This window comes from Talpa occidentalis, unplaced genomic scaffold, assembly GCF_014898055.3.
Source record: "Talpa occidentalis isolate TD23 unplaced genomic scaffold, MPIMG_talOcc4v2.1 talOcc4.12, whole genome shotgun sequence".
In the NCBI taxonomy this organism is placed as follows: domain Eukaryota; kingdom Metazoa; phylum Chordata; class Mammalia; order Eulipotyphla; family Talpidae; genus Talpa; species Talpa occidentalis.
In genome coordinates, this window is record NW_023601212.1 from 86,324,913 (window position 1) to 86,344,934 (window position 20,022).

The 20,022-nt window shown below is 52.4% G+C and overlaps 2 protein-coding genes across 9 annotated transcripts; both read left to right on the top strand.

Moving 5' to 3' along the window:
• Positions 1–6,982: 6,982 nt before the first annotated feature.
• Positions 6,983–12,353, top strand: LOC119241770 (keratin-associated protein 10-2). Of its 3 annotated transcripts, none has more exons than XM_037507310.2 (5): positions 6,983–7,095; positions 7,333–7,368; positions 8,147–8,290; positions 8,522–8,677; positions 12,237–12,353. In XM_037507310.2, exons 2-5 carry the CDS (start codon positions 7,363–7,365, stop codon positions 12,348–12,350), a joined length of 420 nt encoding a protein of 139 aa, XP_037363207.1. In that variant the 5' UTR covers positions 6,983–7,095; positions 7,333–7,362; the 3' UTR covers positions 12,351–12,353. The 3 variants fall into 3 exon arrangements, with proteins under 3 accessions (XP_037363207.1, XP_037363206.1, XP_037363205.1); XM_037507309.2 differs by having other exon boundaries at positions 6,997–7,095; positions 7,333–8,005; XM_037507308.2 differs by having other exon boundaries at positions 6,998–7,095; positions 7,333–8,290.
• Positions 12,354–12,543: 190 nt separating this feature from the next.
• Positions 12,544–18,357, top strand: ALDOA (aldolase, fructose-bisphosphate A). Of its 6 annotated transcripts, XM_037507303.2 has the most exons (11): positions 14,100–14,235; positions 14,730–14,750; positions 15,150–15,303; positions 15,485–15,611; positions 15,702–15,913; positions 16,376–16,430; positions 16,567–16,727; positions 17,076–17,159; positions 17,271–17,445; positions 17,775–17,974; positions 18,061–18,357. In XM_037507303.2, exons 3-11 carry the CDS (start codon positions 15,163–15,165, stop codon positions 18,154–18,156), a joined length of 1,251 nt encoding a protein of 416 aa, XP_037363200.1. In that variant the 5' UTR covers positions 14,100–14,235; positions 14,730–14,750; positions 15,150–15,162; the 3' UTR covers positions 18,157–18,357. The 6 variants fall into 6 exon arrangements, with proteins under 6 accessions (XP_054549728.1, XP_037363204.1, XP_037363203.1 ...); XM_054693753.1 differs by lacking the exons at positions 14,100–14,235; positions 14,730–14,750; positions 15,150–15,303 and adding exons at positions 12,544–12,576; positions 12,905–12,991; XM_037507307.2 differs by lacking the exons at positions 14,100–14,235; positions 14,730–14,750; positions 15,150–15,303 and adding exons at positions 12,559–12,592; positions 12,905–12,991.
• The last annotated feature ends 1,665 nt before the right edge of the window (positions 18,358–20,022 follow it).

The following is a 20,022-nucleotide window of genomic DNA, read 5'->3' on the forward strand; positions in this document are numbered from 1 at the left end:
TTCCATTCTCACCCACTTCCTTATTGTCTTGGGGACTGAAATGTGCCTATTTAAAACCTTATTTCCCAGCTTCCCTTGCAGCTAGAGGGCTGGCCAATATGGTGCAAGCAGAGTTATTTGTGGAGTTATGGGGAAAGTTCCTTTTCAAAAAGGAGACAATACAGTCCCCCAAAAAGAAGTAATATGGATACTGAAGTGAGACTTGAGACCAGGCAACATGTCTGTAGTCTACCCTGTCACCTTCCCTGCTCCTGAGTAGTCTCATTTGGAGCATTAAATAGAACACAGTAAACGTCTTCACATAGGAATAAGCCTGTTAGCTACTACTGAAATACTAATATACTTTCTCTCACTTAAGCATCACTTCAGCCTGATGGAATCATTCCCTTTTACTGCTGAGAAAACCGAGACTCAGAGAAGTTCAGTCATGTGTCCCTGGCTACTTAGTAAATGGCAGAGCTAGTGCTGGGGTAAACTGCTGCCTTCCATGTTGGGAGGACTGGAGAGGAAAAGGGGGTGGGGGACAGAGGCAGGAGTGAGGGCGAGCAGCAACCAGGGGTGCTGTCCCCGTGGCTTACCCCAGAGTGAGGATGGAGTGAGGATGGGGAAGAGTCCTGAGCCATGAGCTAGAAAAGGCGAGGCCAGAGTTGAACTGGAATCGGAACCCTCTCCTGCATTTCTTTCCTTTGGATTGGGTTTCTTTCTCAATCCAATGCCACATGGGCTAGTCTGTCAGAGAAAGGATGAGGGGAAAAAAAGAAAAACAGTGGTTTGGAAAAACAGGTTTCAGCTTTTTCTATAATGATCCACATGAGCTACCTTTTACTTCGTCACTCGGCACAAACTGAACCCAAAGGTTGTTAATACTTACTGATATTTCTCCTGTGTCTTGTGCATTTTCTGTCTCCTTTTTTCCTCCCAAAATGCTGGTCGTGACGCATGAAGCTGATTTCACAAGCCACCGTGGGTAGCCACCGAGTTGGAAAAACCTTCCTTTAGAGCAGTGTTTCTCAATTCTTTCCGTATTGCTCCCCTAGGGAGACTTTTTATAGATTTTTTTTGTTTCCTAATCACCACCCCTCATGAAATTTTAGTAACACGGATAGACTGTGTATCTGTGCTTTATATATTAAAAAGAATAAAAAAGAATAAGAATTTCCTGCCCCCAAGATCCAATTTTTGTCCCCATGGGGGTGATATTACCCTGTTGAGAATGCACTGGAGACATCATACCCACTCTTTTTCTGAGCCTCCTCAACACACACATTTGAACACTCAATGAGGTATAGTAACTCATTCTGCAGGTGAATAATCCCAAGCTAAGAGGTTCTATAAATTATCAAAAATTGAAATGGCTGGTTAGTGAATTGGGAATCCAAAAATGTACCAAAATCCTAGCTCAGTCTCTTAGTTATTTATTTCAAGATTTGTTCCCTCGTGGAAAATGGTGGGATTCGTCTAAAAAAGTGTCCCCTAAACCTTGGGATTTTTTTTCTTCCCTATTGACGTAATAATAGCAAACATTTATAGAGCAAACATTTATTTACTGGATGTCAGCCCCCAATCTATGCCCTTTGCAAAAACTAACTAATGTAATCCCCACCAAAAAACCTAAGACGGAGATGCCATTAATTCTTTTTCTTTGCAGATGAGAGAATTGAGGCACAGAGAGGTTGTGTGACTCGTCCAGGGTCACATAGGTAGAAAATGGCATAGCTGGGGTTTGTTTGTTTGTTTTTTATTTTATTTTACTTATTTTTTTAAAGATTTATTTATTTATGCATACAAGAGTGGGGGTATAGGTCAGAAGTCCGGGGAGGGGGTAAGGGGGGAGGGGGGTTGAGAGGATTCACCAGAGACAGAGCAGAGAACTAAACAGGCAGATCGATGGAAGTACACTGCTGAGGGGAGCAGCGGGAGAGTCAGGAGAGGTCTGCTGCCATGTGGGTTGCTCTCTGGGTGGCCAGGGATCGAACTCGTGCTGCAGAGGCTGCAGACTGCCTCACAGGCTGTGTCTTAACCCCTTGAGCCACCAGGGAGGCCCCTCTTTGTTTTTTGTTTTATTTATTTATTTTTAAAGATTTATTTATTTATTTATACATACATACAAGCACTGGGTATAGTCAGAAGCGTGGGAGGGTGAGAGAATTCACCAGAGCCAGAGCGGGGAGCAGAGCAGGCAGAAGGACCGAAGTACACTGCTGAGGGGAGCAGCAGGCGGCAGGAGAGGTCTGCACGCCATGTGGGACCCTCCTCTGGTGGCCGGGGAGCAGCCGGGGATCGAACCGGCGCCGCAGAGGCTGCGGGCAGCTTCACAACCCAGCGCTCAACCGCTGCGCCACCGGGGAGGCCCTTTTGTTTGTTTTTTAAATTTCTTTCTTTTTATACAAGCACTGGATACAGTCAGAAGCGCGGGAGGGTGAGAGAATTTACCAGAGCCAGAGGGGAGAGCAGAGCAGGCAGACTGACAAAGTACACTGCTGAGGGGAGCAGCGGCAGGAGAGGTCTGCACGACATGTGGGACCCTCGCCTGGTGGCCGGGGATCGAGCTGGCGCTGCAGAGGCTGTGGGCAGCTTCGCAACCCAGCGCTCAACCGCTGCGTTATGGGGGAGGCCCTGTTTGTTTTTTAAAGAGTTATTTTTATTTGTTTATGCATACAAGAGCTGGGGTGTAGGCCAGAAGTGGGGGGGGAGGGGGGGGGGGGGGACGCGGTCGGTGAGAAGATTCACCAGAGTGCAGAGCAGAACAGGCAGATCTACTGAAATCCACTGCTGAGGGGAGCAGCTGGTGAGACAGGAGAGGTCTGCTGTACCATATGTGGGTCAGCTCCCTGGCCAGGGGGAGACAACAAACTCAGGCCTTAACTATGATGGTGCTGAGACTTAACCCCTAGGCCACCAGGGAGGCCTTAACTATGTACTTTAAAAGAATGTTTTATCACTACTGAAAATAGAAAGCCAGTGTCAGCTCTTATAACAAATACACAAGATGAGAAAAACCTCATTCTAACAATCCGGCTAGGTACTATCCCCTACTCTGAATTCTGAGCTGGAGGCCTGCTCTCTCTTTGTTAAAAGATAAGCATGGATAGAGAGGTGTTAAAGGGCTTCTGGCAGCAAAATGAGACTTTCTCCTGGAACAATCAGAACTGTGGAAAGGGAATTGGAGAGAAAATGGCTTTCCTATGTGCGCAGGCGCTTTCTTGAAGGACTGAGGGCACGTACTGCCTGAACGAAAGGCGAGATGGGATGCTGTTCACCCAGCCTTCCGGTGCTCTGGGAGGGTCTGAACTTCCCAGCAAAGGGAGGCAGACCAGTGGGTGCTGGTGTCGGGGTGCAGCCTGCTGTACAGGGGGAAGTGTGGGGTGAACTACCCAAGTGTCCTGCCAGTCTCCCAAGCTGACGCCACTTTCCCTGGCTCCACAAGTGAGGCCCCCCTACACACACACCCATGCAGTCTTACAGACCTGTCACACAGTTCAATGTGGGCTCGGTCTTTCTGGTTTCCTGCTACTTCAGGGTCCTCTGTTCCAATGCTGTGCTCATCCTCTTTACCCAGCTGTACTGCTTCTGGGCCTTTCGGGGTGATATCATCGAAGGCTGTGAATAAACAAGCACCCAGAAGTGGCCTGTTTCCCACATGATACCCAGGGAAGGGTCCAATTCCCCCTACCTGAGCCCTGGGGAGAGTCCTGGCCAGCCTGCCAGAGCATTTATTATTTAGTGCTTTTATTGTACTGTCCCAAGTTAGGTACTGTTCCAAACAGGTCCAGGCCCACCCTTTATCTGGATGGCAGAAAAAGCTGAGGGGTCTAACAGATGAGCTAGAGTCAGAAAACTAAGTGTCCAGACCATGTGTTCTATAGATGAGCTGTGTGATCTTGGTCAAGTGTCAAAACCTCTCTGAGCCTCAGTAGTTCACACACACAGTCTCACTGGCTGGGCTCATATCCTGGTTCTGTCACTCACTAGCCAGCAGAACTTGTGCACGTGATTTCACTCCCCTGAGTTCTGGGCTTCTCTTCTGTAAAGTGGGGGCAGTAGGCATCCTCCTACCCAGGGTGCTGGGATGATTGAAGGAGGGCGGAGAACACACTTCCAACTTGGCGCTTTATAAAGTCATCCTGGCAGCTCGGGTCCCAGGCCGCCCTCCTGTGTCTGTGCAGGCATCTCTTCTGACGAACCATTTCCTTTCCAAAGTGGCAGCTGCAGCTCTCTGCCCACCTGCATCTGTGAAGGTGCCTCCCCGCCTCCCCTTTCTCCTTTTCCTAATAAGCCTGTCCTTTACAACTGTAATCAATAAACTGTCATTGTGATCATCACAGAGAGTTGTTCTTTTTTAATGGATGCTTGTTCTGTGCCAGGCACTCTACGTAATACATCCTGTGAGCATCACAACCACACCTGCCCGGCTCTTAGGTAACACGATGTTCCACATGAGGAAGACTGAGGTTCTGTGAGGTCAGTTGACTGGCTCAAGGTCACACAGACACACAGTGGCAGAAGTAGAATTCAAACCCAGATGTGATTCTAAAGTTCTCTTTCAGTCAGGTCATCCTTTGTCATCTCTAAAATGGAAATACAGGTTTCTGCCACTCAGGCCTACTGTTAGGATTAAATAAGATAAAGTCTGCGAAGACTCTGTCTCAATGTTTGTTCTAGCTCAGCTCAGCTTCGCTTTTATTTCCCCAGGGTAATTACCTAAGCATAGGCCTTTCATTTTCATAACAAGGAGGCTGGTGAGCCTCTTCCCAGTCTCTGGGAGGCCTTACTGTCTGATGTCCATAGGAGGGGACTGAAAATATTAGATCAAAATCAGAACTGCCAAGTTCTTTTCCCACGCCCAAACCTAGGCCTGCTGAGGCGTCTCATCTTCTCGGCTCTCTCTGCATCTCAAGTCTCCCACCCAGCCCATGATGACTGGGGAGTACATAATCTTTTTCTCTCTCCCCGGGGTAGAACAAAATTACATGTGATGATATCTGACCACTTCAGCTTTGAACTTTCGATAGAGGGAGACTTTGTGTGACTATCCAGCTATGGTAAAGCCATTTACTCTCCCCCTCCCACAGAGGGTGTGCTGTGGGTAGCAGTGGGGTCCTGGCAAAGTGGGGTACATACATCACCCCTCCTATTGGCTTACCTTGCAGCAAGCAGGCCTGGTACTCTGTCCACCCTCCTGCATAATGGATGAGCCCAGGGTAGGAACAGAACACCATTAGCAGTGAGTCTGACCACTGTCCAGAGGCCTTGCCAAGGCTGACGTCTCTGTTGGCCAAAGCTGAAGAGAGGGATGGAGGGTATGTCACTTGAGGCCTGCCCTGGGGCTGAGGTGGGGACTGGCCTCACATTGGGCCTCAGGATTCTGCAAAGAAGGTAGGAACAGACAAGAAGACAGACCCCAAAAAGGCAATCTGACCCTGTCTTACAATCAGTGATGGGGACAGCAAGACCCCTGTTGTCTGGGCTTGGTGCCCTCTCAGAGAGGGCTGGGGGCAGCAGAGGAAGTGGCTGAGTGTGTTTGAAGGTGGAAGGGGAGATTTGAGACCCAGGACACAGACCCTGGCAATTTCTGTGACTGCCTCATGGTGTAGACAACCTCTGGGGGCAGCAGCTGGGGTGAGGCACATGGGAGTGGAGAACAGGGACGAAAGCAGGCGTGTACATCGCTGCTTTCAGGAGAAAATGCCAGGAAGCAGCTGACTGCAGCTGAAGTCTGCAAACTCTTGGGGTGAGTATGCTTATATGAGTGTGCCATGTGTGGACAAGCGTGTGTGTGTAGAACTTACTGAGGTCAAGAATGAAGATGAGAATGAATACTCGTTGGAGGCCCCCAGACCAGACCAAGTGCTAGGACTTGGGATATGGAGGTGAATCCAATGCAGGCAACTGCAGTAATGATCGGGGAACGAGGCACTGAACTGGAGAATTCAAACATCTTGTCATTAGTGCTAGAACCTTAGGTTTACAGTACAGGATGTCCAAAGCAGCCACCTCTGCCTGAGGCTGGCAGGAAGTTTTCCCAGAGGCAAAACTGAGCAGAGAGGCTGGAGGGATGAGGAAGGAGTAGTGGGGGAGGGGAGAGACAAAGGAGAGTTGTTCTAGGCAGAGGGAATAGCATCTGCAGAGGTGTGGAGCTGTGAAGCCCTACGTGCAGGCTCAGGAGCATTGAACAGACCTTGTGGTGGAAACTGGAAAGAACCGATGAGGCACTAAACTATTGGCTTACTTGTCTGTTCCCCTCCCCCAGGGGCAGGTAAGCAACCAGGGCAGGACCTTTGTCTGCCTCATTGTCTGTTAGAGAACGGTAATCTGGAGCCCAACCCAGAGCCCTGGGCACTGGTTGGGCACTCGCTGGGATAGGTCGTGGAATGAATAAACAGAAGGGAGGCAGGTCTCAGAGTGGATGGCCTTGCCTGTCGGTTGGAGCATTTGGGTTTTATCCTGGAGTCTGCGGGGAGCCTTTGGAAGTTTAAAAATAGAAGGGGAACAGATCTGACCTGGCTGGGAGGAAATCACTTTGACAGCAATAATGACGGCTGAAGAGACCAGATGGTGAAGACAAATTAGGGCAATGTCAGTAAAAATGACGTGAGACCAGGTTGAAAAAAATATTGAGTCTAATTCCATATAATTAACAAGTAGCTTTGATTTTTCACACTATCCCTAGGGCAGGCGTTCCCTGTTTTACAGAGGAGGAAATGGACTCAGAGAGGCTCAGTGGTTTGGCTACAGTCACACAGCGAGTTGGTGGCGCAGCCCGGGGGTTCGGTCTTCCCTCGGGCTGCCGCAGCACCCGGCGTATGACGGGGATCCGACCCGGGCGGGCGGCGGCGGGAATCCGCTGTTTCGGCCCAGCAGCTGCGGGAAGGCGCCGCGCAGCGCGGCCGGGAAGAGCAGGCGGCGCCGGCGGCCCGGGCGGGAAAGCTGGGCGGGAAGGAGTTTGGGCCTCGGCGGCCGCCGTAGCAGCGGCGCTCCGATCTCCACGGCAACAGCGGGAAGCAGCGGGAGGCTTTTGGGCTGTGCCGTCGCCACCGCCGATTGGACCCTGAGCGGCGCGCAATCCGCGAACTGCCCGCGGCCCGGAGGGTTCAGGTGATAGGGTGGGGGGGTGGGGAAGCCGGGGGTGGGGACAGCGGAGGTGTGTGGCCTCGGCCCGGCTGCAGCCTGCGAGGGAGGCGCCGCCCGAATCCCCACACCCCCACTCCCCATTGTCCGAACCCGGAGCCGTCCTTGGGCCTCAGTTTCCCCAAATGGAAAATGGGAGAAGAGTGGGTACCCGTCCAGTGGCCTCCCCTCAGCAGCTGAGACCCAGGACTCTCTCCTCTGCAGCTCCTGGACTGGCCGGCGCTGCCCTGCCGCATGGATGTGAGTCCTGGGCCCTTCCTCTTCAGGAGCCGCCCCCTCTACGCCTTAAGCTCCCCCTGATCTTGCCTGCCTTCGAGCTCAGACTGGAGAGGGGTGTCTTTACACAACGTAGACCCTTCCAGCTCAGGACAAGAACTGTGAGAAAGAGAGCCAGGAATGGGCTTCTCACGGGAGGGAACTTTCCTGGCAAGACAAAGAGTCTGCCAAGTAATCAAGGAGAAAAGACAGAGAGAGAGCATGGGCAGAGACCCGGGGGTGAGGGCAAGTACTGGGGCATTTGAGGGGAACAGGATCGGGGGAAAGAGAGGTAAGCAGGACTAGACTGGGACCTTTGTCACTGAAAGAAGGTTTGAACTGAGCCAGTGATGGAGCCACTAATGGCTCCATCAGTTAGTGGCTCACTAATTGAGCCACTAATGGATATATAAGAACAAGCTGGTGTGAAAAGGGGTAAAATTCCTGGTTGGAAGACAGAGCCAGTAATGGGAACTGAGGGATGGTAAAGTAGTGGCAGTGGAGTGAGACAGTAGCCCTGTTTGGAGAGGCATTCTGAAAGAAAGAGCAGCAAGTCTTGGAAAAGTCTAGAAAGACCAGCAAGTCCTTGATGATGCTGAAATGGGGATGCCAAGGGGAAAAGGTAGGTTTGGGGGACAAGGCAGTCTAGTCCCATAGCCTCTCCACCATCTGGTGGCTGTTCCTCCCTTTCCCCAGCCACCTCTGTGTCCCTCCTAGTATTTCCATGTCCCTGCTTGTCACCCTTCCTCCTGTTCTTGTCCAGGCCTCCTCTAGCCCGTGGAATCCAACCCCAGCTCCTGTCAGCAGTCCTTCCCTGCTGCTCCCCATCCCCGCCATCGTCTTCATCGCTGTGGGCGTCTATTTGTTGCTGCTGGGCCTAGTGCTGCTGATTAGGCACTGCCTGCTGGTGAGGGGCCTGATGGGGGGTGAAGGGTGGGCTCTGGGGAGAAGAAATCTGGGCATTGTGTCTCCTCATCTGCAGCCTCTTAACTGAGACCAGACCTTTGCTCTATACTCCCATAGCCATCCCTTTCATGGAACCAGGCAGCCCCTCCTCTCCTGCCCCTCTCCCAAAACCTGAGTCTTGACTGTCCCTCTGTGCCACCTGGTCCAGATCTTGAGTCCTGCCATCTCTTAGGCCCAAGGCTGTTGCACAGACTGCAGCTCCCCCTGCAGGAAGCAGGGTGCCTCCAGGCCCCAGGACTGTTGCTGGACCTGCGCAGAAGCCTGTGACTTCCCTTTGCCAAGCCCAGCCCGCTGCCTGGATGCCTGCTGTCCCCAGCCTTCAGATGCTGTGAGTTCTTTCCCCTTACCCTTGGCCTCCAGGGACCTGAGCTAGGTGCTGTCTCTGTGTTCATGTTTCTTGTTCACCAACATTTGTTACTGAGTCTGCTCTAGACCAGACATGGTTCCAGGTACTGGGCCAGGGGGAGACAGCCAAAAACAAAACAAACATCTCAGTTAAGTTCTGGTGATAAAAGCTACTTGCACCGGTTCGATCCCCGGCCACCAGCGAGGGTCCCACCAAAAAAAAAAAAAAAAAAAAAAATCTACTTGGAGAAAAAAGCAGGTGACAGCTGGAGAAAGGTGATGTGTGTGACATGGTGTGGGGGGGCCACATAACCTCTTCTGCAAATGGTAGTTACATGAAAAAACAGAGCCCCTCAGGGGCCACTTTTCTGTCATTGAGTGACTACTGTTCCAGGAACCCGCCACCCCCACCCAACATCCTGAGAGCTGGGTACTTTAACATATACATAAATATCTTCTGAATGCAAAACCATTGCTTATCAAGTGTTCATATGGAGATACAACCAGCTGTAACCCACGCTGTACTAATACACAGTACTCTTTCACTACTGTATTTTACTCTTCCATGGCAAAAATGGGGTCCTATAACATATTTCATCACAACTGTTATTTGCCCCTTATAACTTGCCATCACACCTTGGCCACCTACCTATTCATGCCTGAACAGGTAGGTAACTATTTTCCACCTCCTTTTGCAGGGGAATAAATTGGCTCATTTTGCCCTTGAGCTGTCTTTTCACAAAGTGCATTAAAAGTCTCTGTTCTTCGGTATTTTTATAGTGACAATAACAACCACAAATATCATAAAACTCTTGCCTAAACTTCACAGTTGTAGAAATAGAGGCCTACAGAGCTTATAAGTCAGAGTGACTTGCCTAAAGCTTGGGCAAGGATACAAGCCCAGGCTTCTCTGCCAGGGAGGCCTGCCTGCCCTCTTCCTCCACAGGCACGCTGTGAGGATCAAAGTCATTCATTCATTTCTCCACTGACCAAAATTTTATGGAATTACTGTCGAGGCACACTGTTCTGGGTCCAGGGACTCAGCGGAAGTAAGACAGACATGGCTCTATATCCCCCCAGGCTTACGCTCTGGTGAAGGACAGAGAGAAGTGGGAGGCAGTTATAGTAGAGTGTGGGCAATGATGTGATATGGTGCAGTGGCTGGTTCTCAGCCCTGGGTATGATCAGAAGGTATCAGGCTTAAATGGAAACCAGGCATCCAGGCCCCACACTCAGTAGGTCTGGGGTGGGACTGGAGTTTGCAAATTTTTTTTTTAAAGATTTATTTATGCATACAAGAACTGGGGTATAGGCCAGAGGTGTGGGGGGGGGTGAGAGGATTCACCAGAGACAGAGTAGGGAACAGAACAGGCAGACTGACTGAAATACACTGCTGAGGGGAGCAGCAGGCGAGTCAGGAGAGGTCTGCTGCGCCATGTGGTTATCTCCCTGGCCGGGGATCGAACTCATGCTGCAGTGGCTGTGGATAGCTTCATAGGTTGTGTCTTTTTAACCCCTTGCACCACCAGGGAGTTCCTGGAGTTTGTGAATTTTTAATGAGTTTTCTGACACCCAGCAGAGTTAAAAACTACTACTCAGGCAAAGTAGAGCTATGAGGGTGAGATGCTCTGCTGTTGCATGCTCACTGTGTTTCAGGCATTGTGCTTTGTTCTTTTCCAAATGACTCCATTTTGTAGATATTATGATTGTTTCAGAGATGAGGAAATCAAAACTCAAAACATGCATCTACCAAACCTGGGCCTGAGTGCTCACCAGTCAAGATCACAAAATCAAAGTGAGAGAAATCACAGGGAAAGACTGCAGAGCCTAGAGAATTGTAAGGGTTAACATTCTGCAGAGTCCTTGTTTAAGGTACTTAAACAGCAGATTCCTTCCAGAAGCCACTTGGCAGCCTGTGAGAGTCAAGATATCCATTAGCAGTTAATGATGAGATTGAAACCCTTCCCGTAGAAAGAGCCAAGAAAAGCTTTTAATCTTCCCTGAGGTGAAGGCAGCAGGGCCTCGCTTAGCCACCAGTTCTGCACACAGAATGATGGTGGGGGTCCTCCACAAATCCACAGAGCCAACTTCATCCCCAGACTGTATGCTCCATCAATGCCCCATCCACACCCTCACCAAAGACAGGGAAACCACTTTGCTTTCTCCCTTCCATCAGGCTTCTAGCCTCCCTGATTCAGCACCAGCCTGATTCAGAACCCTCTTCCTGCAGTCATGGATCCCCACCCCTCACTGGAGCCCCAGTGATATTTGATCTCAGCAGTCATCTGAAACCACACCCCAAAACCTCAGCTGTTCAAAAGGTCATTTCCCTATTCCTGGCTTGGCCCAGTGTCTGAACTGTGCAACTGTGGCTGTCACTAGCTCTGCCCCAAGGAGCCAATCTTCTGTCACACATCCTGGGTGTGTTCAGTCCAGCCACTTGGCCAGATTCCAGTCCATGCCTGAAGCAGTCACAGATCATTCTAGTCCTCAGGCAGGAGAGGAGTGGGTTGGAGTGGGTCCGTTCTCCCTCTCTCCAAGGACAGGCTGTACCTATTCCCCAAGAAACAAACCTTCTGTTTCTGTTTGGAGCTGAGAAGCCCTCATTCTTCATTGCCTAAAGAGGGGGAAATGATATGCTTTAATTCATCCATTCATTCAACATCCATTACTGAGTCCCTGTGCTAGCTCAATGGAGATATGAAATGAACTGTCCCTGACCTTGCAGGCCCAGAGAGAGGTTGGTATTCCTGGCCCTGAGTGGTAGTGGGTAAGGACTGGAAACAGGTATGCCCAGGTCCATCCAGTGGCATTTCTGTGTTGTATTCCTTTGAGTAATCACTCCCCTCACTGAGCCTCCATCTCCTCTTTTGTAAAGAGGTCCCCTACTGCAGGTTCTGATCATTACAAGAAGTATAATGTTTAAACCATTTTTTTTCTAATTGAAGTATGCAGGTTACTATCATCTTTCTTTTTTCCCCTTCAAATTACTGTTTGCAAAGAACACCTAGAAAGCTTTTTTGTCATTTATGAATGTGGGTCTGTGCCTGGCACGGAGTAGGTGCTCAGAAATGAACAATGAATGAGATCCTGCAGTTTGGTCTCATGCCAAGGAAGAAATCCCAAAACCAACGAATTTTTTTCATTGTAGACAGGAAATGTTGCATGCTTTCCCCATCTACTGATTTTCAGTTGCCTGGGGCCACAAGGTTGTAGTAGAACCATCTTTGAGCTGAACACTAGGGCCCTTGAATTCAAACGTGGACCAGGGCCAGTTGCTCTCTGGGTCTCAGTCTCCCCACCTATAAGATGATAAGAATGAAAGAAACCCCTGAGTAATTTTTTGCAGCTCCTGAACTTGGTTATTTGGAACATCACCTCCTTGCTGATTTCTCAACAGCACAGAGAATTGCGGGCCCCTCTGTTCCACTGGGCAAGAAGGACTCCTCGGGACTCTGTTCTCTTCTCCCCTGAGAGGGAAACAGCTTTGGGCTCTGGCCCCCCTTCTTTCTGCTCACTCAGTCCTTTCTCCTCTCCCTCAGGGCTGGGCCCCTCGCTGCCCTCGCTGCTGCCCACTCTGCGACTGTGCCTGCACGTGCCAACTTCCTGATTGCCAGAGCCTCAACTGTCTCTGCTTTGAGATCAAGCTCCGATGAGGAGTCATTGCTGCCCTTTGGGGAGTGGTCAGCCCCCAGGGCACACAAGTCCTCTCCCCTGAGGGGCCTCAGGACACCTTTATCCAGGCTACTGGAGCCACAAATGGCATGCCCACCTCACAAGCGTGGGAACCAGCAGTGGAGAACCTGGCTCCCTGCAGAGTAACACTCAGAGAGTGCTTGGCCAGCTGGACCACAGCCCCTTCAAAGGGCAGAAGAAAGAGGGGCAAGTGTGCTGGCAGGTGCTCTGTCTTCCTCTCCCTCCCCCTCCCCGAGCAAACTTTATATTTGAAGCTGAGGGCGGGGGACTCTGTTCACCACAAACAGCGCTGCGGGAGAAATGTGGGCCTTGAGTATCAAGATACAGGGATGCCCCAGCCATACCCCATCCATGGACTCTTCTATTTTGGTGGTGTGAGTGTAGTACCTGCATCTGCTCTTCCTCTAAAGAAATGGGCTCTAGAGAATGGCCACCATGGGGCGCAGAGTCAAGGGTGGGGGATCAGCAGAGGGCCACATGATCTGAGTCCATTTACCCCGCCCCCTCCCCACAGATCCCTGTCCAAAGATTTGTTTCTTTTGACAATCGTTTGAAGACCTCAGTCTGGATTTCCAAGGAAGAAAGTGCCTCTATATTACCGGTGAGTGGGCAGGGGGCCCTCCCCCCAGCCCTCAAAAAGGGCGGCTCCCTCCCCCTTCCCTTGGGGCCCCAAGCTGGCATGAATGTCAGGGGCTTCAGGTTTCCCTAAATATAGGTCCCAGCCAAAGGATCCATGGCAAAGAAAGGGCAGGGGTCACCGGAGAAGGTTGGGTACATCGGTCGGGGGAGGGCAGGAGCTGCCTTATAACCCAGCCCGGGTGTGGCCCGGCTCACTCGCTGCTGACCAGGCTCTGCTGACCAGGCTCTGCCGGCTCCTACAGTCTCCTCGCAGGTGGGTGCCAGCAGGGCAGAGCAGGGGTGGGTTAGGAGTGGAGACCTGTCCGGTAGAGTGGGATGATTCGGAATGTATCTGGGAGGCTGAGCTGAATTTAACTTTGGAAAGGAAGTCAGATCTGAGGGCGACGTGTGGCAGAGTCCCCGGGTCCCCGGCCTAGTGTCCCGGAGACTCGCAGCCGAGTGGGGGCCGCGCAGCGTGGAGCAGGCCCGGGGCGGAGAAGGCGCGCGCAGCGCAGGCCGGGCCCCCTCGGCCCGCAGCCGCCCGCGGGCGCGCCCCTCGGCATCCAGCCGCCGCCCTTCCGCGGCCTCCCTCACGCCCCGACTAGGGACACCGGCGGGGCCGGCCCCGCGCGCCGCCGGCCCAGCCGAGGGCGAGGCCGCCCGACCTCTGGGTTCTGTTACTCAGTGACGCAGGCGGAAGCCGGGCCTGCCCGGGCGGCGGAGGGGCCGCGCCCGGGAGGGAAGCTCGGCCCGGCTCTGCTGGCCGCTTTTCCTCCAGCAGCCTCCCATCCCGATCTTCTCCCGAGAGAGAAATCGGCTGAGTCACGGCGCCCCGGGCGGCGCGGGGGAGGGGCAGGGCGGCCCGGCGACCCGCGGGATGTGGCCCGAGTCACGTCCGACGAGGCCGGGGGCGGGGGTGGAGCGCCGGCCGCGCGGGCCCCGCCCAGGCCCCGCCTCCGGGCTTAGCCTTCCGGGGGCGGCCTGCCGCCTGCCATTGGACGCGCCGTCCCGCAAAGGAAAAATACCCCGCGGAGGGGGGCGGGGCCTTGATAAGGCCCGCCCCGCGCGCCGCCCCCTCCGGAGCCGAGGAGGAGGTGGCGTTCCTCTTGGAACGCGCCGCAGAACCGGGGTCCTGGTGACGACTGCCGCGTTCGCTCCCGCAGTCCACTCGCCAGCTCGCCGCCCAACACCGCTGCGCCCCGCAAACCCGCCCCCCTCCTGTGCCAGGTGAGCGCCCCTCGCTGCGTGCGAAGCTCTGGGACCGTAGAGAAGGCTCCTGGGCAGTGGGGGGGTCGGGCGGCGGCGCAGAGCCTTGCACCCCGTTCCAGCATCTCCCCCTGACCACCATCGTCACACACACACCTGCCTCCAGCCCAGACTCCCCAGTCCTTTCCGGCTTGAGCACCCTCGGTTTGCTGCGCAGTACACTGGCGGCTTCGCAGCCTGAGTCATGGCGGGGGAGGAAATAGAATGAGATGGAGGGCCATTCCCTCTTTCTTGCTGGCACCGCTGGTGGAAAGGATCACGACCTTGCATCCGCAGAGATACTAGGAGGCAGCGAGGCTGTGGGCAGGCTCCTACACTGTCTCTGAAGTTTCTGAAAACGGGTGATTGTTCCCTGCCCTGGTGGCAGGTGCCCCTGCTGAGAGGCACCCCCTTGGCAGTGCCTGATGCCCCATTAACATTTTACCTCTTTCCTTATCGGGTGACCTTGATTCGAGGCCTGGAACAGCTGCAGTCCAGTGAGCAGACAAGAGCATTTTTCGGGGAAGGGGTGGGGCGCTTGCCTCCTCCCCATTCCTACCTTGTTATGAGCAGTGAGAATGGCAAACCTCACCTCTTCCCTCCACCTTGGGTTGGGCTTCCTCTGCTGTCCTTTCCTGGGCTTCTGATTACCTACCACCCCCCTTTCTCCTGACACCTCCCTCCACCCTGGGGGAGAAGCCTGACCTTGAGGTGTCCTTGAGGCTCTGAGGCCTGGGCCAGCCCTGGGATCTTGGGTGGATTGGAAGGAATCATCCCTATGACACAAGATCTGGGTTCTAATCTCAGATCTGGTCCTTTCAAATGAGGGGATTGGGCCCTCTGCCTTACGCGCAACCTCTAAATCCTAAAATATTCTGGTTCGGTTTTGCTTCTAGGCAAAGTGACCCCATGGCAAGGAGCAAGCCAGAAGGGTCCAGCTTCTACACGACCCACCTGTCCATGGCTCTGGCTTATTCCTTTACTCCAGATGCTAGTACACAGCCCCACCCCCAGCTGGGCAACACCCAGCAACAAGCAAAGTTAGGAAAGGTACAAGAGACAGGCTAGTATAGGGAAGTCGGTGTAGGGGACAGGAAGTGCCCCAAGACCTGCCGGGTGTGGGGCAGGGGAGGTAGGGAACCTCTGACCTCACCTCCAGGCAAGAGGCCCTGCTGTTTGGGAGACCACAGGAAGGCCCAGCTAACCCCTCTCATCTGTGTCCTCTGCCCAGGACCTGACCGGCACCATGCCCTACCAATACCCAGCACTGACCCCGGAGCAGAAGAAGGAGCTGTCTGAAATAGCTCTTCGCATCGTGGCCCGGGGCAAGGGCATCCTGGCTGCAGATGAGTCCACGGGTGCGGCCAGGACCTGGGGAGGAGGGCCCAGGGTGGGGGCGACAGTCTGAGTGTCAGCTAGCCCCTTACGCCCACGTGTTGCTCTGTTAGGGAGCATTGCCAAGCGACTGCAGTCCATTGGCACTGAGAACACTGAGGAGAACCGGCGCTTCTATCGCCAGCTGCTGCTGACTGCCGACGAGCGTGTGAACCCCTGCATTGGGGGCGTCATCCTTTTCCATGAGACACTCTACCAGAAAGCGGATGATGGGCGTCCCTTCCCCCAAGTTATCAAATCCAAAGGCGGTGTCGTGGGCATCAAGGTGACGGGGCTGAGCTTTTGGATGTGAGATTTGGGATGGGTGGGCGGAAGAAAACAGTAACTGACTGGGGATGAACACTGGGTTGGAAGCCTAGAAACTTAGGTTGTCTGCCGCTGTCATCTCAGAAGCATGTGTAAGAAAAACTAGAAATTTATGGGACTTGCTTGGCATTTTTAATCTCTGCTGTTTTAAGAACAAGATATTACCCTGATTGTAAAGATTACAAACCAGAAGTTCAAGGCAGTAAAGTGTTTTGCTCAGAGTTGTGGCGGGAGCCCATGATCTGTCAAGTCACATCCATGTGTGTCCTCCAGTAAGATCAGATGCTATAATTAAGCACAAACATTTGCAAACCATGAGATGCTGCTTGAGAGATTAAGATGGGGCAGACTGAGACGATAGAGGACAAAGGACACCAGAGGTCATTCCCTCTGTCTTAAGATGTACTCCCCAACCCCACAGGTAGACAAGGGTGTGGTACCCCTGGCAGGAACAAATGGAGAGACTACCACCCAAGGTGAGAACTGCTGGCAAACTCCCCTTCCTTACTGATCCAATTTACCCTCATCAGCTACCCCTCTGGGTACCCAGGGTTAGAGGGAGTGACCTTCCCCCTTCTTAGCCATGATCTAACAATTCTGTCCCCTCTCCAGGGCTGGATGGGCTGTCTGAGCGCTGTGCCCAGTACAAGAAGGATGGAGCTGACTTTGCCAAGTGGCGCTGTGTGCTGAAGATTGGGGAACACACCCCCTCAGCTCTTGCCATCATGGAAAACGCCAACGTTCTGGCCCGTTATGCCAGCATCTGCCAGCAGGTTGGCCTGCAGTCCCCAACAAGCCACTCCCCACCTCATTTGGTTCCAGAGTGTCAGCTAGCTTGCTACCCATCTGCCAGGATACCCACCTCCCCCAAGACAACTGTTGCGGATCCTCACCAGGCCTGAGGCCTGGCCCTGTGGAGGACACTCAAGGGCTGTTGGAGCAGAGAGACAGATAGGGAATCTGGGTGGTTCTCAGGAGCAGCCTCTCTCCTACAAACTGCCGAGGGCTTGGAAGCCATAAGTCTGTCATCATGGAGATAAGATCTTGGCTAATGGTTGTGGAGGGCTGTAGGTGGGGTCTTGTTAGGAGGCCTGATGGCTAACCTATTCCTTGCCCCACAGAATGGCATCGTGCCAATTGTGGAGCCTGAGATCCTCCCCGATGGGGACCATGACTTGAAGCGCTGTCAGTATGTAACTGAGAAGGTAGGTTGCCTGCCTGGGCACTGCGGTGGGCTAGGCAGCTGGGCCTAGGGCTTTGGGTGTCCCCTTTCATCCTCCTCTATCCTGCCCCATCATGGCCTTGCCCTGCTCTAGGTGCTGGCTGCTGTCTACAAGGCTCTGAGTGACCACCACATCTACCTGGAAGGCACCTTGCTGAAGCCCAATATGGTGACCCCAGGCCATGCCTGCACCCAGAAATTTTCTCATGAGGAGATTGCCATGGCAACTGTCACTGCACTGCGCCGCACAGTGCCCCCTGCTGTCCCTGGTGAGATCATACCCTCATCTTTTTTTTTTTTTTTTCATACCCTCATCTTGACCTCTGGGAGGTTGTGTTTTTTTTTTTTTTCCATTTTATTTATTTATTTATTTATTTTAATTATGAATTTTATTTTTATATTCCCCATACAATTGTGACCCACTTATTTTGACCCCAATCCCTCCCCTTCCCGCTCCCCATCCTCTGGGAGGTTGTTGAACAGCACCCACAGTCCTCCTGTCCATTGGTCTGATTTCCAGGTCAGCTTATAGGGGTTCCTACAGTCCCCTGGGTCTCTGACTACAACTCCACCCCTCATTTCACCTCTTGTTCCACAGGGATCACTTTCCTGTCTGGAGGCCAGAGTGAGGAGGAGGCATCCATCAACCTGAACGCCATCAACAAGTGCCCCCTGTTGAAGCCGTGGGCCCTGACCTTCTCCTATGGTCGAGCCCTGCAGGCCTCTGCTCTGAAGGCCTGGGGTGGCAAGAAGGAGAACCTGAAGGCTGCTCAGGAGGAGTATGTCAAGCGAGCCCTGGTAAGCCTGGACCAGGAGACGGGCGGGATGTGGGGGTGGACAGTATTCTGAGAAGAAACCTCACTCGGGCTCCTCTCCCCTCTCAGGCCAACAGCCTCGCCTGCCAAGGAAAGTACACTCCAAGCGGCCAGTCGGGGGCTGCAGCCAGCGAGTCCCTCTTCGTCTCTAACCATGCCTACTGAGCGGTAGTGTTCTAAGGCCACCCCCTCAACACTCCAGGCCCTGCTCCCTCGCACACTCTTGAAGAAGGGGCATCATCCAGGGCTCCAGGCTGCTCTTTCCTATTCTTGCCTCCCTCGTGACACTGGTGTGTGGTGTTGTCTGTGTATGCTAGCTCCATCGCCCTTTCCAACCCACTGCCAATAAACAACTATTTAAGGGGGCGTCTACTGTACATGTCTATAGTGTTTGGTGCAGGGGAGGGCCAGGGAAAGTGGGAGGGCCTAGAAGAAAGAGGCTTTGTATTGGGTTTTTCCTTCATAAGCAGAAAGATGGTGAAGGGGAGATGTTTAGGACCTTCCTGCTTTGTTTTATACTTACAGGGCTCAAGAGGAGAGCCTGTGAATTTTCTTCTAGTTACCGAGTCCTTACCCCCTTTACCAGCAGCATCTGATAAGGCAGCCACTGACGAATACCCAGACTGCCCAGTGCTATGAGTCAGGCAACATAATGAGTGTTCTGTGAGGTGCTGTTATTCCAAGTTTATGCTTACGGCTGTGTTGCCCTAGATAGCACTGTTTCTTAGTGGAAACAAGGTTATTAGGGCATATCTCCTTCATTGGCACTGTTGAGCTGGTCTATCATATTAATGGCAGATGGGAATAGAACTCACTTCTTGATCTTCTTTGGGCTATAGAACCCCTTGAAGTACCTGGAATCTTCAATACACCCCCTAAGACATGCACACACACAGAACTGTAAGGCTCAGGTTCTAGGTTAAAAACTGAAACTCTGTAGCTGCTGCAGTCCATGAAGCCAGAATGAGGGCCCTATACTTTCTCCCATGCAGTGCGTTGTATCCTTTCCTAGTTAACCAAGCTGAGTGGTAGCAATAACAATATCAGGTCTTTTCAGTTATCAGAGATCCTAGTGGTAATAAGGGAACAGTAAGTCCTGCCACATCCCAGGTTTCTCCCATGGACCCTTTCCTGTATGAACCCCTTTGAAAGAAGGAAAATCTAGAGTTTTCTGATCTCTCAGCATGTCATGTCACCCTGTAATGATCCTCCAGAACTGACTTTAGGCACTTCTAGAAGTTTAAAAATCCAGTCCTTTGCTTCCCTGCACATTTGCATTTATTGCCTATATCCAAAACCTAGTGCCCTTTCAAACTTTGGCCTCACTTCTATGCCTAATCTCAACTCTCTGTGAAGCAAAAACCTAAGGTACAGCAAATAAAAACTGAAGGTCAACAGAGGATAAAGAGAAAAGGACATTCCAAAAAGGAAGGAGAAGGTGCGAAGGAAACCATGAAGTTTCCTTAAAGATCAGTTGCTTCCTCTGCCTGAAGCAAAAGAGAAAAAGCGTGGACTTCAAATGCCACTTTGGGGACTTTGGGATTTACAATGACAAGAGTGGGTTCCAGTAAGCGAATACGACAGGAGCAAGGAATTGAGGACACAACTTTCCTGGGTTCAGATTCCAACTGTGATTCAAACCCAAGAATCTTAGCTATGTAATCATGAACTGCCTCTGAGCCAGTTTCCTTCGCTTTAAAAAAAGTAATAAAACTGGACAACAGGCGGCAACTGGAGGCTGTCAAGGAATCAGGGAGGTCCTGTAGACAGGTATACACAGGCTTGCTGTGAGCGACTCCTTTCTGCCTCGAATCAGGTCCTCCGTGCAGTGAGTCTCTAGGGCCATGGAACGCGATCTGGAGTGGGCTCCTTTAGCCACTGGACAAATACTTACGTATGCTTACTGTGCCAGGCCTTGTTCCAGGCACAGGGGTTATAATGGGGGAGGCTGGCTAAAACAGGTAAACAAAAATGTGTAACCAACTTACAAGGCGAAGCCCGGCTCCGCTTCAGTTTCCCTAAACGAGACGG

Coding starts and splice junctions, on each gene's coding strand:
- ALDOA (XM_037507304.2), top strand. CDS start 15,163: ATGGCAAGGAGCAAGCCAGAAGGGTCCAGCTTCTACACGACCCACCTG. Junction 15,914..16,375: donor GCGGTGTCGTGGGCATCAAG/GTGACGGGGCTG, acceptor CCAACCCCACAG/GTAGACAAGGGTGTGGTACC. Junction 17,975..18,060: donor AGTATGTCAAGCGAGCCCTG/GTAAGCCTGGAC, acceptor CTCCCCTCTCAG/GCCAACAGCCTCGCCTGCCA.
- LOC119241770 (XM_037507308.2), top strand. CDS start 8,108: ATGTCCCTGCTTGTCACCCTTCCTCCTGTTCTTGTCCAGGCCTCCTCT. Junction 8,291..8,521: donor TGATTAGGCACTGCCTGCTG/GTGAGGGGCCTG, acceptor GCCATCTCTTAG/GCCCAAGGCTGTTGCACAGA. Junction 8,678..12,236: donor GTCCCCAGCCTTCAGATGCT/GTGAGTTCTTTC, acceptor CCTCTCCCTCAG/GGCTGGGCCCCTCGCTGCCC.